This window comes from Neofelis nebulosa, chromosome 16 (genome assembly GCF_028018385.1).
Source record: "Neofelis nebulosa isolate mNeoNeb1 chromosome 16, mNeoNeb1.pri, whole genome shotgun sequence".
Classification (NCBI taxonomy): Eukaryota; Metazoa; Chordata; class Mammalia; order Carnivora; family Felidae; genus Neofelis; species Neofelis nebulosa.
In genome coordinates this window covers 62,181,193-62,200,736 of record NC_080797.1, presented here as the reverse complement: position 1 = coordinate 62,200,736, position 19,544 = coordinate 62,181,193, and the positions used below count along the sequence as shown (strand labels likewise).

General features: G+C 38.7%; 2 protein-coding genes across 25 annotated transcripts in view; one reads left to right on the top strand and one right to left on the bottom strand.

Annotated features, from left to right (window-relative positions):
• The window catches only part of EFCAB5 (EF-hand calcium binding domain 5), a 193,714-nt gene extending 186,513 nt beyond the window's left edge, over positions 1 to 7,201 (bottom strand). For 10 of the 23 annotated variants that reach the window (XM_058704036.1, XM_058704031.1, XM_058704048.1 and 7 more), the window contains exons 1-2: positions 6,262 to 6,747; positions 5,089 to 5,182 (exon numbers count right to left, since the gene is read on the bottom strand). The gene's annotated coding sequence lies outside the window, so the exon portion shown is untranslated. Of the gene's footprint in view, positions 1 to 5,088; positions 5,183 to 6,261; positions 6,798 to 7,051 lie in introns of those variants that run through there. The other 13 variants (XM_058704035.1, XM_058704052.1, XM_058704033.1 and 10 more) reach the window with 11 other exon arrangements.
• The window catches only part of SSH2 (slingshot protein phosphatase 2), a 264,730-nt gene continuing 252,142 nt past the window's right edge, over positions 6,957 to 19,544 (top strand). For both annotated transcript variants that reach the window (XM_058704062.1, XM_058704059.1), the window contains exon 1: positions 6,957 to 7,128. In XM_058704062.1, the coding sequence (XP_058560045.1) occupies positions 7,066 to 7,128 (63 nt within the window). In that variant the 5' untranslated portion in view covers positions 6,957 to 7,065. The remainder of the gene's footprint in view (positions 7,129 to 19,544) is intronic.

Genomic DNA, 19,544 nt, shown 5'->3' with positions numbered 1-19,544 from the left:
AAAGGCTGTAACAAGAGATGAAGAAGGGCATTATATAATAATTACAGGGTCTATCCATCAGGAAGAGCTAACAATTATAAATGTCTATGCGCCAAATACCGGAGCCCCCAGATATATAAAACAGTTACTCATAAACATAAGCAACCTTATTGATAAGAATGTGGTCATTGCAGGGGACTTTAACACCCCACTTACAGAAATGGATAGATCATCTAGACACACAGTCAATAAAGAAACAAGGGCCCTGAATGATACATTGGATCAGATGGACTTGACAGATATATTTAGAACTCTGCATCCCAAAGCAACAGAATATACTTTCTTCTCGAGTGCACATGGAACATTCTCCAAGATAGATCATATACTGGGTCACAAAACAGCCCTTCATAAGTTTACAAGAATTGAAATTATACCATGCATACTTTCAGACCACAATGCTATGAAGCTTGAAATCAACCACAGGAAAAAGTCTGGAAAACCTCCAAAAGCATGGAGGTTAAAGAACACCCTACTCACGAATGAGTGGGTCAACCAGGCAATTAGAGAAGAAATTAAAAAATATATGGAAACAAACGAAAATGAAAATACAACAATCCAAACGCTTTGGGACGCAGCGAAGGCAGTCCTGAGAGGAAAATACATTGCAATCCAGGCCTATCTCAAGAAACAAGAAAAATCCCAAATACAAAATCTAACAGCACACCTAAAGGAAATAGAGGCAGAACAGCAAAGGCAGCCTAAACCCAGCAGAAGAAGAGAAATCATAAAGATCAGAGCAGAAATAAACAATATAGAATCTAAAAAAACTGTAGAGCAGATCAACGAAACCAAGAGTTGGTTTTTTGAAAAAATAAACAAAATTGACAAACCTCTAGCCAGGCTTCTCAAAAAGAAAAGGGAGATGACTCAAATAGATAAAATCATGAATGAAAATGGAATGATTACAACCAATCCCTCAGAGATACAAACAATTATCAGGGAATACTATGAAAAATTATATGCCAACAAATTGGACAACCTGGAAGAAATGGACAAATTCCTAAACACCCACACTCTTCCAAAACTCAATCAGGAGGAAATAGAAAGCTTGAACAGACCCATAACCAGCGAAGAAATTGAATCAGTTATCAAAAATCTCCCAACAAATAAGAGTCCAGGACCAGATGGCTTCCCAGGGGAGTTCTACCAGACGTTTAAAGCAGAGATAATACCTATCCTTCTCAAGCTATTCCAAGAAATAGAGAGGGAAGGAAAACTTCCAGACTCATTCTATGAAGCCAGTATTACTTTGATTCCTAAACCAGACAGAGACCCAGTAAAAAAAGAGAACTACAGGCCAATATCCCTGATGAATATGGATGCAAAAATTCTCAATAAGATACTAGCAAATCGAATTCAACAGCATATAAAAAGAATTATTCACCATGATCAAGTGGGATTCATTCCTGGGATGCAGGGCTGGTTCAACATTCGCAAATCGATCAACGTGATACATCACATTAACAAAAAAAAAGAAAAGAACCATATGATCCTGTCAATCGATGCAGAAAAGGCCTTTGACAAAATCCAGCACCCTTTCTTAATAAAAACCCTTGAGAAAGTCGGGATAGAAGGAACATACTTAAAGATCATAAAAGCCATTTATGAAAAGCCCACAGCTAACATCATCCTCAATGGGGAAAAACTGAGAGCTTTTTCCCTGAGATCAGGAACACGACAGGGATGCCCACTCTCACCGCTGCTGTTTAATATAGTGCTGGAAGTTCTAGCATCAGCAATCAGACAACAAAAGGAAATCAAAGGCATCCAAATTGGCAAAGATGAAGTCAAGCTTTCGCTTTTTGCAGATGACATGATATTATACATGGAAAATCCGATAGACTCCACCAAAAGTCTGCTAGAACTGATACATGAATTCAGCAAAGTTGCCGGATACAAAATCAATGTACAGAAATCAGTTGCATTCTTATACACTAACAATGAAGCAACAGAAAGACAAATAAAGAAACTGATCCCATTCACAATTGCACCAAGAAGCATAAAATACCTAGGAATAAATCTAACCAAAGATGTAAAAGATCTGTATGCTGAAAACTATAGAAAGCTTATGCAGGTAATTGAAGAAGATATAAAGAAATGGAAAGACATTCCCTGCTCATGGATTGGAAGAATAAATATTGTCAAAATGTCAATACTACCCAAAGCTATCTACACATTCAATGCAATCCCAATCAAAATTGCACCAGCATTCTTCTCGAAACTAGAACAAGCAATCCTAAAATTCATATGGAACCACAAAAGGCCCCGAATAGCCAAAGTAATTTTGAAGAAGAAGACCAAAGCAGGAGGCATCACAATCCCAGACTTTAGCCTCTACTACAAAGCTGTCATCATCAAGACAGCATGGTATTGGCATAAAAACAGACACATAGACCAATGGAATCGAATAGAAACCCCAGAACTAGACCCACAAACGTATGGCCAACTCATTTTTGACAAAGCAGGAAAGAACATCCAATGGAAAAAAGACAGTCTCTTTAACAAATGGTGCTGGGAGAACTGGACAGCAACATGCAGAAGGTTGAAACTAGACCACTTTCTCACACCATTCACAAAAATAAACTCAAAATGGATAAAGGACCTGAATGTGAGACAGGAAACCATCAAAACCTTAGAGGAGAAAGCAGGAAAAGACCTCTCTGACCTCAGCCGTAGCAATCTCTTACTCGGCACATCCCCAAAGGCAAGGGAATTAGAAGCAAAAGTGAATTACTGGGACCTTATGAAGATAAAAAGCTTCTGCACAGCAAAGGAAACAACCAACAAAACTAAAAGGCAACCAACGGAATGGGAAAAGATATTTGCAAATGACACATCGGACAAAGGGCTAGTATCCAAAATCTATAAAGAGCTCATCAAACTCCACACCCGAAAAACAAATAACCCAGTGAAGAAATGGGCAGAAAACATGAATAGACACTTCTCTAAAGAAGACATCCGGATGGCCAACAGGCACATGAAAAGATGTTCAACGTCGCTCCTCATCAGGGAAATACAAATCAAAACCACACTCAGGTACCACCTCACGCCAGTCAGAGTGGCCAAAATGAAGAAATCAGGAGACTATAGATGCTGGAGAGGATGTGGAGAGACGGGAACCCTCTTGCACTGTTGGTGGGAATGCAAATTGGTGCAGCCGCTCTGGAAAGCAGTGTGGAGGTTCCTCAAAAAATTAAAAATAGACCTACCCTATGACCCAGCAATAGCACTGCCAGGAATTTATCCAAGGGATACAGGAGTACTGATGCATAGGGGCACTTGTACCCCAATGTTTATAGCAGCACTCTCAACAATCGCCAAATTATGGAAAGAGCCTAAATGTCCATCAACTGATGAATGGATAAAGAAATTGTGGTTTATATACACAATGGAATACTACGTGGCAATGAGAAAGAATGAAATATGGCCTTTTGTAGCAACGTGGATGGAACTGGAGAGTGTGATGCTAAGTGAAATAAGCCATACAGAGAAAGACAGATACCATATGGTTTCACTCTTATGTGGATCCTGAGAAACGTAACAGAAACCCATGGGGGAGGGGAAGGGAAAAAAAAAAAAAAGAGGTTAGAGTGGGAGAGAGCCAAAGCATAAGAGACTGTTAAAAACTGAGAACAAACTGAGGGTTGATGGGGGGTGGGAGGGAGGGCAGGGTGGGTGATGGGTATTGAGGAGGGCACCTTTTGGGATGAGCACTGGGTGTTGTATGGAAACCAATTTGACAGTAAATTTCATATATTAAAAAATAAAAAAATAAAAAATAAAAAAATAAAAAAATAAAGTCACAAAAAAAAAAAAAAAAAAAAAAAAAAAAAAAAAAAAAAAAAAAAAGAAGTAAATACTTCCTCAGATCACCAGAAAGTACAAACCAGGGTGGAATCCAGGGAAGACAGTATAGATTTCAAATGCTCACATTTGATCTAGCTCTGCAGCCAAAGCCTGAAAGGCAATATTGTAAAATGTATATTTGCCCAGACCTCTTCCTCTGTGTTTCTAAAGCACTTTGCACATAAGTAGACTTCTCCTATATATGTGTCTCCCTTGGGGGCCTAAGCAGAGGTGACAAAATCCACAGTGCCACTCTGCCATACTGTCATTATTTGGTGTGTTTTTCCCTAACAGGTTTTGAGCCCCTGAGAGATAGACTTTTATTTTGTTTTTAAAACAGTCTCTAGTATAAAATATACACTCAGTATTTTCTCAATTAATGACAAATAAATTAATGAACACGCACCATTAATTTCCAAATCTTAGTTTCCTTAAAAGGTTATATGCCAGGAAGAGATACTTCCTTTGTAAATTAATAAATTTCCTGATACAAATAAATTTAATGTGAATCTGGGTACTTTATAATCCCAACTTTTTTATAATCCCAATTTTGACCAGGATTTTATCTTCTCAGATATGTTTAATAGAGATGTTTTATATCTTCCTACAGATGACACATCTCTTGACCACTGATCTACTTCTCTCACTGTTGAGAAAGGCATGAATCATACGTCTTTTTAGCCCTTTTTAGTCCCTTTTTGCTTGATGCTATTTTCTACACATAGGGTACACTCAGCAAAAGCTGACTGAACTTGGAACAAACTTCAAAGAATAATAAAGTTATCTTAATTACATACAAGGCTTCACAGATTATATAGGAATTTACCATGCATTATCTCATTTGATCACAAGAATCCTGTGAGTTAGAGCTGCATTGTAGAAACCAATGCTCAAAACGTTTAAGCCATTTGCATATGGTTTTACAAACTGGAACTAGAAGCCAGGTCTTCTGACTCCTACAGTAGTGATCTTTCCCACTGGGAGATTAATGGAATTCTCTCATCTGCCAAAAGAATTTCTTAATATTATGTTGACACAAAACTAGATAGGCAGTGTTGCTATCCTGAGTCAGTAAGAAAATCAACATACAAGTACATTAAGACCTATTGATCTGTATAATATTTTTTCTAGAACAATACTTTGGCTTATAAACCACGTGTTTCATTTGAGTTCATTCAGCTTTCAGCTATGTATATTTCTTACCTATGCATACAGCTTCCTGTGTGGTCTTCTAAGCATTGGTTCAAAGTTCTTACTTCTGAACTTTGTCTTGTCTTTTCCTGTTTACTTCGCAGCTCTGGGAAAAACACAGATTGTTTAATCTGTGAACCATACATCTTTGTTTAATTTTTGTCTCGCAGGCACTCTTGACCACCACCAGGGGGCAAAAGCCTACCAGCTGGCTTCTCAGCAATTCATTCTACACAGGACTGTACTGTACAGGGACCCTCAGTGTCTGATTCTTGATGGAACCTCCCTGCTAATTATTTCAACCGCAGGGCCCCAGGGAGAGAACAAAGGCTCAGCACAGAGGGCTCTAGTGGCACTTAACCATACAGCAGCCAGAAGGAGCACATGACAGTCCTGTCAGTTTAAAGGAAGCAATGAAATCCAAGAGAGTTTGAGTGACAAACAGGAGGAGGTGGCTTTAATAACTGCAAACTCCTTAATGTGTGTGTTTCCTCAGTTTTGATACATATGGTGGTATATTCCAGAGCGTCCACTCAAATTGAGAAATAGCTTTGTCAACTCTCTTTCTCTGTGTAAACAATCAATGATATTTGCATAGTGAGATTTCCCCCCTTTTTAAATCTTGATTTTTCATTACTTTCTTCGCTTATGGTCTGCTAATGGTTTATCTTTTTTTTTTTTTAATTTTTTAACGTTTATTCATTTTTGAGAGAGCGAGAGCAGGGGAGGGGCAGAGAGAGAGGGAGACACAGAATCTGAAGCAGGCTCCAGGCTCTGAGCTGTCAGCACAGAGCCCTATGTAGGGCTGAAACTCATGAACTGTGAGATCATGACCCAAGCCCAAGTCGGATACTTAACCAAGCCACTCAAGCGCCCCATGCTGACGGTTTATCTTTTAGACTGTTCCTTTAAAATATTTAATAACCTACATTTCACATTTGTCTATGAAATAATGAAATTTAGAGCCGAAGGAGAAAAAAAAAAATCTCAAAGAGCAAATGCTTTTTAAGAGAATTTCTTCCCAGCAGGAAGCAAGTGGGAGGTAAATAGCAGGTTGGACCCTTATAACTCTGTGAGCCCTGCTTTCTCGGCCTCCCGGGCTCATACAGTCTCTCTCACCTTAGGAATAATGAATGAGTGAGTCCTTAGGGGCCAGGGTAATAGAGGAAGTGTGAGGGTACCTACCATGAAGCTTCTCAGGGTATAATATGAAAAAGCTTTCTTTCTTTCATGAAGTCGCATCATAAAACATGGACTCTGAGATAGAGGGTGGTACAGCTTAGAAAAAGCCCCCGAGAGCCGGGTCAAAGGGGGATAAACTCGTCTCCTGGTCGCGCCACGAGGGTCTCTAGTCCAGTAAGTCTCACTCCCGCCTAGCGAAAGCCTTTGAAGCCCCGCGGAGCCCTTTCCCACCAGACAACGTATTTGCCTCAGGATTTTCACCTCAGTTTCCTTTCTCTAAGATCGGTTAAGCTGCGCGCCCCCACCTCATAAAATGGTCGTCTCTCAGGAGTGGGGACTCCAAAGGCTCCCAGAACCGGGGCCCCTCCCCCCATCCCAGTTCACAGCCTCCGGGCGCGGGCAAACCGCGCGATTCCAGAGCAAAGGAGGAAACCCAGGAAGGGGCGGCGGTCAGAGGCGCAAACAACCGGCCGGCTTCCGGCAACTCAAGGGTTACGGCGAGGCGGCGGCGCGCGCCGAGGGGAGAGGCGGTTGCTGACAGGTGGCGCCTGCGCACTGGGAGCGCTCATTGTGCCCCGCTGCTGCCGAACCGCCCGCCCGCCCGCCCGCCCGCCGCCCGTTCGGCGCGTCAGTCGGCGAGAGTCCGGTGGTGGGTGCGGAGCCTGCGGCCGTTCCCTCGGCCTCTTCCTCCTCCCCGTTCCCCTCACCCCCCTCCCACACCCCTTTCCCCATCCCGGCTCCGTCACCCTCCCGCCCCCCATACTCAGGACAAGAATGCCCTGCCCGGAACAACCTAGCAGCGCCTAGATGGCTTTGGTCACGGTCCAGCGGTCGCCTACCCCCAGCACCACCTCCAGCCCCTGCGCCTCGGTGAGTCCCACCCGGCGGCCGCTCCGCTCGCTTCTGTCACTGCGGCTCCGCTTTGCCTCAGCGGGTCCCGCCGAGCGCCACTGCGCACGCGCCGCGCCGCTTCCCAGGCCTTGGCACTCGGCTGCCGCGAACCCCCCACACCCCCCATCTTTAAGACGAGCTACGGGACCTACGGGACGTTGGTTTTTGCCCCCATCACTCTGAACACCTGGCTCTCACAGTCCTCGCCCCGAACCCCCACCCTCGTGGCATGCTTTCCTACGGCTTGAACACTTCCTTTCGCGAATGAGTCATTCTTGCTTTTCACCCTCCCCCTTCCTTGTACCCTCTGTTGCTCTGCTGCAGGGAGAGGACCATGGGACTCCTGCGTTGCCCCTAACACACACCACATCCCTATACCCACACCCATTTCATGGACTCGTTCAGTATTCCCACCCTGCAACCCCTTCTTCAGGCTCTCCGGGGTATGTGCCTTCCCTCTAGTCACTTGCTGTCTTTCTTGGGCTCTGGTACTGTTTGGGCTTCATTGGATTGCTGAGCTGGTAGTTACTCCTTGGTTTCTTCCCTCCTCTCCAGCAGAGAGGTCTCTTTCTTGGACGTCTTACCTTTTCTCTAAGTAGTCCTGAAGCATCTGGCGCTGTTTGATAACCAGGGCCAATTCATTTACATCTTACAGGTATTAATGCCTTGCACTCATTGCTCATGATCGTTCTTGTTCTTGGGTCGTGTTTGTATGCTTCAGATGCGTATGCCAGTGAAGCATGCTTCCAGAAGGAAAATACCCAATAACCAGCCTTTTCCTGCTGGGCCCTTCTTTGACTTGGCTCCTAGCCCCACCTCCATCCCTTTACACCCCACTCTTTTAGGCTTTATTCTTGAAAATGCTTATTTAAAAAATAAAATATTGCATCAGTGGGGCGAAATGGGATCTTTAAAACATGCAAATGTTGTAGAAGGAAATAGAATGAAAATAATGAGCAACTGGAAAAGCCATCTTGAACTTCCTACAGAATTGTAATTTTTAAAACTGTGTTGGTGGATTTAGTAGTTTCAAGTTGCCAAAAGGTATTCACTAAACACTGTACCACCCTTCACTGTAAAACATCAGGTTATTCTTTATATTTATATGTTCACTGAGCTGTGGGCTTTGATATCTTGAAAATACAGTGACTTGTGATTTCAACATAGTTTCCTGAATTTCAAAATTTTGTTCTGTATAGTGGTGGTTTCTTTTTTTTTTCCCCTGAGCTTTCTTGTGAATTTTGTGTGACCAAATTGACAATTATATCCTAATTCTAGAAGTGATTATATTTCGGGGGTTAACTTGTATTGTTGCAGAGAGCAGAACTAGGATCCTTGGGTAGAAGTTCAGGGAGGCAGATTTTCAATGATTGTAAGGAAGAAGAATCTTGTAACAGTGGAGTGGACTGCCTTGCAAAAATAGTGAATGTCCGTTGCTTAAAGTATTAAAAGAAAAGATGGAGGACCTTTTGCCTGGAAGTTAGTATAAAGAATTCCTGCAGTGAGGGACTTCTAAGGCCTTTTCCAACTCTTAAGATTTTGTGATTTGAGAATAGTTGCACTTCAAAGGTGGTAAAACGTTTTTAAGGTCCTCTGAAGACAAGTATCATAGGATAGAAATTTAGTAAAATTTATTTATATGTAGTACTTTATGCTAGATTTTGGAAAGTTAACATTCCATCAGACCATTTTACTTCTCTTTACTAGTAAACCCTTTGAGAATAGTGGTCACCAGGTGTGATTTTGGCTGAGAAAGCAACTGAAAGTTAGTAGAGTCATGCAAATAAATACACTATAAACCAGTATTATAGTAACATCATTTCCCCTGGGCATTGTTTAAAACAGTTTATGCTATAATAATAACATACATACATGTATCGAGTTATCATACTAAGTTCCTTGAGGTGAATGATTAGTATACAATAAGGCCATATCTACTTGATATGACTTAATTAGCCAAAACTTAGTTATTAGAATATTGAGGTATAGTAATAGTCACTTTTGAGATAGGTAATTAAATTGATCATGTGGTAAGCTCAGTTGTTGAGCTGATATTTCTATGTCTACTTACCATGGTAACTTGGTTATTTCAGTTGTGTATGTATGGCCCTCGGAATCCTGGGGTGTGTGTGTGTGTAACACTCAATAGTGTTTGTATGACTGATAAGCCAGTTACCTTTCCCTTTAAATTGTCTTCCTATTTCACTTCATCCAGCGCTGTGTTCAGCAGAGTTGTCTTGTGGTTCTTGTATTCCGATATTTGGCTGCTGTCTGACCTGCATATATTTGCTCTTGCATCTCTTGCTGCATGAATAGGTTAAGTTGTTTGTTTTAAAAGTAAAAGAGAGCAAAAAGAATCTAGAGAACCATGAAAGTAGAGATTTAATTTTGTGAGACTGGAGATTTAGATTTTTTAATTAATAATTTTAAGCATTTCATTTTACTTTTTCACTGTGGGAGGTGTAGGACATTTTAATACTGTCAGCTTTTCAATATTCATTTTGGGGATTAAAAAAAATCTATTGATCATCTACTGGGTATGTGTGGCTGTTATAGATACTAACATGTATAAGACATTGACCCTGTCTATCAGGATCATGTAATCTTGGAGGGGGCAGAAAGAACAAATGTGAGATGAGAGGGTAGAAAAGGAGAGCGAGGGAAATGATACCGCATGTATATGAATAGCTGGTTTGTAATGGCCAGTATTGTCTGAATTCAGATTAAGATAAATTCACTACTGGCAATAGTAGAAGTAACAGTATCTCACATCTCTTGGGTTTTTGTCTGTGCCAGGCATCATGCCAAGTGCTTTACGTGGATTAACTCATTTACTCCTCACAATATGTCCAAAGGAAATTGCTATTATCCCTATCTTACAGATGAAGAAACTAAAGCAAAGAGCCATTAAGGAATGTGCCCAGTGTCACTTAGCTGTTGAAGATTTGTCTAACTTTAGAATTTTCCATCTGGTAATCAAAGAAAAGTACACATAGTAGGTGGATCTCAAACTAGGCCTTTAAGGATGGGTAGAATATATATAGGCTGGGATAGAAGCTGGGAAGTAGAGAGTATTCCAGGTGGAGAGAAGCTATATTCCCAACACTTACAGGCAGAAAAGTACAAGGCATATCTGAAGGACTTAACTAGACCAGTTTGAAGAAGGATTTCTTTGGAAGAGTAGTAAGAGATAAAGGTGAAGAGGAAGCTGGGACTGCATAGAGACTCCTGAGCTTAGAAGGTTGAACTTGATGGGGAAGGTAATGGAGGGTCTTCAGAGGTTTTGAGCAGATATAATCACAGTGGTGTTTTCAGAAAATTGATCTGGCAGCTGTTGCCAGAGAGATTTGAGAGAGGCAAAGGAAGGCCATGAGTGGAACCAGTTAGAGGCTATTGTGGTAGCTCAGGTGTAAGATAAAAAGGCCTAAACTGGGGATGTGAACTGGTAGTGGAAAGAAAGGGACAGATGTGAGGGATTATGGAGAAAACACAAAGGGCCTGGGAACTGACTGGATATAGGGGAGGAGGAATCAGAGATGCCAACTCTTGGAATGTATTGTTCTTCTAAGATAATAGATGTTTCCTAATTAATAGGAGGCAATTTAAGAATTATCTCTTTCCTTCTTTCTGGTATGAATTTTATGAGTGGATACCTATGTTGATCCAGGGTCATATAAACACAATGAAATACTATAAAAATATTTTACTTTTGTGTAGTGCTTTATACTTTTCAGAGTGTTTTTGTGTTTGTGATCTACTTTAAGTCTAGAGCAGCCTTATAAGTTATGCAGGACAGGTACCAAGGTTAAAAGACTTACTGAAGGTTACAAAACTGGTTGGTGTAAGAACCTGCACTAGAACTAAGTTCTTTGGCTCCTAGTCCACATTTCTTTCCATGGTGTGAAACAGCATATGAGTTTCTGATCCTGAGAACTTGACTGCCAGTATAGTAAAGAAATCAAGACTTAAGATACAATCAAGAACTCCTCTTTGCAGTTCATTTATATTGTAAGCTTAACTAGAACAGAATCATCTAGGTCTGTGCAAATCATTTTTAGGTGATACCCTTATTTGAAGCCTATTATCTCTTAGTTTATACATAATTCCTAAAACTTGGATATTTAGTTTTCTTATTCTTAGAAGATTATCAACAGCAAAAAAGGAATGGAAAGTGTGGCAAATGCTGCTAAAGACAGGCTGCTAATAGTTCTGGGAAATGATAGCTGATGGTTTTATAGCAAGGGAGGAAGAAGATGATTTCTAAATAGCTGGCATAAGGAAAAATTTGGCAGTTATGAACTACTTAATGTGAGGACAAATCCCTCTCTAAGATGACCCTGAATAATCATAATAAAGCTTCATCTTATTTTCTCTTCATTTAAGCAGTCAGGATTGAGTGAATTGTACTTTTAGATAGACATCCATCCAATTCTCACTGAAGTTTTGATGTTTATAATGTACATTTTAATTAATCAGGAAATTTATTTACATATATGATACTTGATAAATAAGATACTATTGAATTACTTATTTATTATATATATTCAAATATGACTGCATCTTTCCCCAGAGAAAATAAAACCATAGCAAATATGAAATTGATTTATCTGAAGTATAAATACTTAAAAGTGATGCCTTTAAATTTTTAAAAGCTTTAGAAACTTTCTTACACTGTAGAAATAATACATGGGCAGTGTAGGAAATTTTAGAAAATATAGAAAAGCACAGAAAAGATAATAAAATATATGTGTTCTATCTATCTATCTATTTATATATGTGTTATATCTGTATATATATAACATAGCTGAAATGCTGCTGTGTATGTAACTTCATATATATATATATTTTTTTTAAGTTTGAAATAAATCATAGATGTAGTACCATATCACTCAAATGGCTGCATTGAGCAGTTATATTATAACGCATTCTAACCATTCCGTTATTGGTAAACATCTGATTTTTTCCAAATTTTTTTTATTGCTATTTTAAATCACATTGCAGTGAACATCATTGGGCATAAATATTTGACAGCATTTTGGACCTTACTAAAATTTCAAGAAATAGAATTACTGGATCACAGACCAGCATAGTGTAAGAATACTCATTTATCCTAACCTTGTTAACACTGGATATTCTCATTTCACATTTAATCATTAGTAATTTTCAAAGATAATGAATAGTAGCTCGTTGGTTTTATGTATATCTTATTACTAGACAGGTTGAGTATTTTTCAAATCTTTATTAGGCGTTTCTGTTAACTTTTTTAAAAGACAGTTTTTTAAAAGATAGTTTTCGGGGCGCCTGGGTGGCTCAGTCGGTTGAGCGGCCAACTTCGGCTCAGGTCATCATGATCTCGCGGTCCGTGAGTGCGAGCCCCGCGTCGGGCTCTGTGCTGACAGCTCAGAGCCTGGAGCCTGTTTCAGATTCTGTGTCTCCCTCTCTCTGACCCTCCCCCATTCATGCTCTGTCTCTCTCTGTCTCAAAAATAAATAAACGTTAAAAAAAAATTAAAAAAAAAAAAGATAGTTTTATTGAGCTATCGTCTCCAAAGCCTAAAATAGACCCGTTTTAATAATTTTATAATTCAGTGATTTTTAGTAAAGTTACAGAGTTGTACAACCTTCACTATAATCCCTTATTTCCATTATATGAGCTATTTGGTCATTCTTTTCAGCCTGTGTACCCTCTTGATATATTATGAATATTAACTCTTCATTTATTAGCACTATTTGCTTGGAATTGTTTGTATTGCCCTTAGAATAAAGTCTACACTCCAGAGTTTTGCTAGCAAGACTTCTAATGAGCTAACCTTGCTTTACCTCTTCAGCCCTGTATCTTCCCAAGTTCCTGCCTTGCACACTGCTCAGTCAAGCTGACATGCCATGCTCCCTTTGATCTCTAGGCTTTTGCACATGCTGTTTCCTTTACCTGGAACACTTTTTCTTCATCTCTTTACCTGACTAATTCCTACTCATCCTTCAGGTCCCAGCTTAAATGTCACTTCTTCTGGGAAGCTTCCCTGGCTCCACTCCCAGACTATGGTAGGTGCTCCTTCTATGCGCACCGTAGTACCTTATACTTACCCATCGTGGCTCTTATCTCCTTAACATACTTGATTGTTTGACTGCTTATCTCCCCAACTAACCTTTAAGCCAGGGACTAGGTCTGTTTTCATAATTTTGTATCATTAGGGTCAAAAATATTGGACATGTGGATCAGCAGATGGATGACTCGATGGATGTAGTATTATTCAGCAGTCTTTTCCATTTTAAGTTCTTCCATTGTTTTTAAGCATTTCTGTTTCCAGAAGCCTTTTAAGACTTTGGGTACATATTGCTAAATTGTCCTCTAGAAAGGCTGAATCAAACTTTGTAGACAAACTGTGAAATATGCCAGAGGTCAGGTGCATAAAATGTTGGCTCTGCTGTTCCCTCGTTAGCCCTGAGTATCATCATCATCATCATCATCCATTTTCTTTATTATAATAAGTGCTGTTGTTTATTGAACACTTACTCTGTACCAGGCACTATGCTGAGTACTTTACATGCATTGTTACTTAATTTTTACATCACTCCTGTGATTTAGATATTATTATCATCCTATTTTACAGGAAAATTGATGCTCAGAGAAGTAAAATGAGTTGCCCAAGTAAAATGAGTGATAGGCCTGATGTCTGACCACAGAAATTTTCCTCTTAACCTCTGCTGTTTTATTGCTTACGTTTTTTTCAGAGGTTAAACATTTTTTTTTCAAATATTTGCTATTATATATTTTATATTCCCTGTTTGGTAAGTCACTCATGCGATTAGCCCAGCTTTCTCCATGGATAGTTATTTTTGCCATATTGATTTGTAAAGAATTTTAAAGTAATCTCTACACCCAATGTAGGGCTTGAACTCATGACACTAAGATCAAGAGTTGCATGCTGTACCGACTGAGCCAGCGGAGCTCTCCTGATTTGTAAATATTTTTTATACACTAAGAATATTAACCTTTTTCTGTTATGGTGGACATTTGCCTTGGTTTTTCATTTGCCACTTTGTTTTATTCATTTCGATGTGTAGACATTTAAAAAATTTTAATGCCATCAATCTAAAGTCTATGTGTATATGTTTTTCCATTGTTTTTCTGCTTAGTTCAATTTTCCATCATTAGAGAAATATTCACCTGTATTTCTTAAGTTTTTTAATAGTTTATTTTTATGTTTAACTTTTATCACCTGAAATTAATTTTACTACATGGTATGAGGTAAATATTAAACTTATTTTGTCCCAAATAGATAACAACTTGTCTCAGTGCATTTTATGAAACAATCACCTTTTTTTCTTTTCTTTTTTTTTAAATGTTTATTTATTTTGAGAGAGAGCACGAGCAGGGCAGGGGGCAGAGAGCAAGGGAGAGAGAGAATCCCAAGTGTTGACAGCGCAGAGCCCCTCACGAACTGTGAGATCATGAACTGAGCCAAAATCAAGAGTCGGACACTTAACCAACTGAGCCACTCAGATGTTCCCCAATCACTTCTTTTTCTAATTCTACCTATGGGTAGAATATGGGTGTATAATTCTACCTATGGGAAATACTAAATTGGAGTATAAGCTATAATGTGTTCCATTGCTATTCCCACAGGAGTTTAGTTTAGCACATACTACTTAGTATTCATTAAGAGTTGGATGGACAGACAATAAACTTAAACTAGCTTAGATTTAAAAATTTTGACTCAGGTGCCTTGCGAAGTCCAGAGCAAGAGCATGCCTTTGGTAATCGAAAGGTATCTTCAGGTTTCTTGTCCTTTCTATCTGGCTTTAAGTGAGAGGGAACAGATTCTAAATTATGTGCAGTCTGAAAAAGGTACCATGCAGAGCCCATACTGCTTCCTATATAGCACCATTAAATATCATTCCTAGTACCAGCAGCTTGGAAAAACAGCTTTACTGTTTTTCCATTAAATGCCTGCTGTTTTGCTGGCTACACATTGCCTGGCCCATCGTAGGCATTCACGTGTCCATTTTTTTTCACCTATTTGCTCATTCATTCAAAAATCTTAGCTATAGTAAAGGAACTATTTCTAATAATAATAATAATAATAATAGTGTGATTATTGATAAGACCCTTTATCCAATCTGAAATATGCCAGAGCTCAAGTATACATGGGAGAGACCTAAGGAAGCTTGTTAATCAGCAAATATTTAATGAGTGCTATTTTGCTCTCAAGTAACCCCATCCATTCTCTTCCTCTCGTTCTTAGCACTGAGTCCTTTTCAGATTCTTTTACAAACTGCCCTCCATTTTCTTGTCCAGCTGAGCAGCACAGCTGCTGTTCACAGTGCCCTTCATTTTCCTGTTTGTCAAGAGAAAGTCCTGTGAGGTGATCTTGGCTCTGAAATGTAGTGAGAGGTCCCATGGTTCCCTAGATTTCCTGAAAGACGGGAAATATTTCACTTGCTGAATGAGAGAGGATATGCTTAGAAACAAATGGGGGAGAAGTAGCGTACTGTGTTCCAGCCTAGTTTTCATGAAGCTGTTTAATTTTTTTTTTAAAGGTAATTTAGTACCTTTTTGTACCCTGGGCTATACTCAGTTCCAGAGTTATCTATTTACTCATTCGTGCCAGTGTCAAGGATCCAGCAACCCGTTAGTCCCTGGCTTCAGGAAGCTTTTAGAGTATAAGCAGAGAGATTGGTATTAAGTAAATAGTGTAGTAATCATAGATGATATAAGCCTTGAGAAGGAGAAAGAAGGCCACCAAGGGTTTCTTAGTTGAGGCTTCAATAGTGAGTGGGAGTTGGCTTAGCAGACAGAGGGTTAGGGGTGAGTAGCAGGAGGGAGGGAAGCATTCTCAAGCATGAACTTAAAGCACAAGGGTAGAAATGGCAGATGTACGCTGGGAACCACAAGCAGTACAGTGCTGATGTCTTGCAAAGTGCAGAAAATAGGGCTGGAGAAGTAAACATAATTTCTTCTGAACTATAACATCTGTGCTGTTACTTTTACCTTTCATATAGTATGTCTGTTCTCTTGACTTTCCTGTAAAGCGAGTTTGTTAAAGTTTGTGATTAGGGGCAAGTATAACTGTCCTAATAGCTACCATGTTTCAAGTGTCTGCTGTGCTGTAGAAACTAGGTTCAGTGCTAAACAGGCATCACAACAACCATTGGAAGGAGTACCATTATCGTTTCTATTTTACAGATAAACTGATTTTCAGAGAGATGTCTAGATTCCCCCAGCATGGAGTGGCAGAGCTGGGATTTAAACTTTGCTTATCATACTCAGAAACAAACTACTAGACTAAATTATCTTCTGGATATTAGAGTTAGTCTCTCTTCCCAGGTGCTGTTTGATTTCTTCCCCCCTCCCTTTTTTTAAACTCATTTTGTTTCATGTTTGCCCTGTGTTAGTTTGGATCGCTGTGACTTGTGTCATTTTCCTGCTTATGCCTTTCTTGGTAGTTGATAAACTCATTTGAGAGCCTTCTCAGGCACTGTGGAATGATATAAAGCATTATCTTTGTCTTAGAATTTTCAGGTCTAGTGGGAGAAGGCAGCATAACCAAAAAAAGTAGTATAGTGAGGGCAATGGGAGAGGCAAAACCAAGTGTGTACAAGGAAGAAGATACCACTTCCAAAAGGAATAATGGATAGGGAATGTGAAACAGTAATTGGAAAAGATGGAGGAACAAAAGATCTTTGCGACTAAGAAAATGAAAGATATGTTATTTACTTCTAAATATTAATCCCTTCCAGTTCCATTCATAATTAGAAGCAAGTTTTTTTGTTTTTGTTTTTTTATTTTCCTACAGGGTGGTTATTGTGAGATATTGCTGTCTAAGGCATGGTAGCCTGATAATCAAGCTTCTTCTATCTTTGGAAAATGTGTATTTCTGAGTGTTACCTTGCCTCTTACCTACTCTTCCTCTCCCAACTCCATACCTTCCCCTAGTGAAAGAAAAATCTAACAACTTCTTTTTCACTGCTTCAGACAGATAGGGGGATATATGAAATTATATTTATTGAAGTTTAAGGAAAGACGTCTTTGTGCAACGTGCTCATTGGAGCAATGATTTTCCGATTATTACTTCAGACATTTTTATAGAAACAGCAACAACTTGGGAGAGCCCTTTTTTTTTCACAGTTATGATACTTAGCATGTCTCAAGCAAAATTAAAGTAAACCACATGTTAGCATCTCATGACACATCTTAATCTGTTAAGGAAGTTCATTGATTCTTTGGGGTTTGAGAAAGAGATTGTGGTTTAGAGTAAAAATAGTATCTATGATTCTAATATATACCATGTGATGGGGAAGCCCTAATAGTATTTTCATTTCTCTCTTCTTAAGCTTCAAAAATACCTATAGCAACATGAAGCAGTCCACTGTAGTGGTTAATAGTGTAGGGTCTGGAAAATATCTGCCTGAATCTGAATCCTGACTTTACAATTTACTAGACTTAATAAATAAGTCACTTCAGTGTTCTATGCTTCAGTTTGCCCATCTGTAAAATAGGAGTAATAATAGTACTTCTTTCAGAGAAATAAGCATTAAATGAGAGAATGCCTTAGTACCATGTCTGGCACCAAATAAGCATACATTCATGGAGTATTAGTTGTTTTTACGATGATGGTGATTTAGGATGGCTATTTGTTTATTAAGCAATCTTTCATTAGAGTACACATTTAGTGGAGAAGATACTTTCTTTATGACAATAGAATTCAAACAAATAGCCAGTTTCAGGGGTTAGTTTATATCTTTTTTCTTTCTGTTTAATTATTTTTTACTTAGCAATAGCTTTATTTTTTAAATCAGGGAGTCTCTGCTCTAGTTGCCAGTCTCCCGGCAGAGTATGTTGTGTGTGATTTTGTAATGACCCTGGAGCACCATACAGAATCATTAATGCAACTGTAATCTTTAAAACTCTCCTTCCCTTGAGAGCTTATCAATTTACTAGGCCATGCTTAGCAGCATATGAATTTATTAGATGTTCTGCTATATGGTAGGATGGATCATTGGAAGTGGTCATCTTAGTTTGGATAGTCAAATAATAGGCTGTGTTGGTGTTTTTAATGATTGAGGCTATAAATCATGTGGCAAAGTAGAACAGAAATTTACAGATATTTTTTAAATATGCAGAATCTGAGGACACTGAATGTATTCATGGGTTTAAATATATCTTTGTACAGAGAAACAATAGGTGAGAAGAATGATCTGTCTAATTCAGCTATACCAAACAGTTGGGAGTTGAAATTGAATGCAGCTTTTAGAAGATGTATTTCTAAAGCAACTGAATGGTGATATAACAAGAGGTCTTTGGTTCAGGCTTTGGCTGCATTTTGATTATAGTTTTTATTATTGAACCCTGTTAGAAAATAAGACAACCTATTTCTTCTTTGAGAGAGTACTTTAAAAAATTGCACTAAGTTTTCTATGAGCACAGTATTTTGATTCTTCTTCTTGATCTATCTTATATAAGCTGCAACTTTTCAACTGTGAGCATTTTTTATGCTGATTCTGTGGTTTTCAATTAAACTTCAAAGGAAACTATACTGACTGTAAAGGAAGTCTGGTTAGACAAGATGTGGCCGAAAAATCCAGGAACTCCTCCACTTGCTTACAAAACATTTTTGCAGGGTATAGAATCTTGAAAATTAAATATAGGGCTTTTAGGAGAAAGAAGATATTCTTAGGAGATTTCCATTTAAGCACTGTTTTATGGAGCTTTAATCCAAAAGATTTTAAAAATTAAGAGAGTTTTATTAATTAAACCATAAAGTCTTATTTTGTTTCTGAAAAATGTCTTATAGAAGACTGTAGTTATGGCACAAAATGAAAATCATTAAAGGCACAAGGTTGATTTGAACCTCTGTACTGGGTGAGCTTGTTTAGAATGCCAGTCTGCTAAAAGTTAGAAATAGAGATATCGCTCACCAAATTAGTCTTTCCTTTGCTTCCAGCTGTCCTTTCAGGTGATTCAAGGCACTCAGAGGAAGACTGTGTTTTACAGGTCCCAGCCTTTTTCTTTCTTTTTCTCATAGATTTTTTTTTCACTTTATTGGATTGCACTCATTTGCAAAACATTTAAGTGTACTGTGCACAAGACTTTGTCATTTAAGCTACTAGTAGTCTACCCTTTTTAAAACAACTTGCCTTATCTTAAGTATGTGATCTAGAAAATTAGATGATTGAGATTCTGTGTTTTATTCTCTTCATCTGCTGATATACTGAAATGTCCCATTTCATTTTGTACTTTTTTATTCTGTATTTTATTTGTGGCTCACATTTCGGAAGTAGCCATGATAGTGATTCTCTAATTAGAAATTCTCTAATTAGTGATTCTCTTTTCTGCAATAGTTGTGTGGACTCCAAAGTGAAACCTTATATAGAATTAGATCATATATGGTCCTG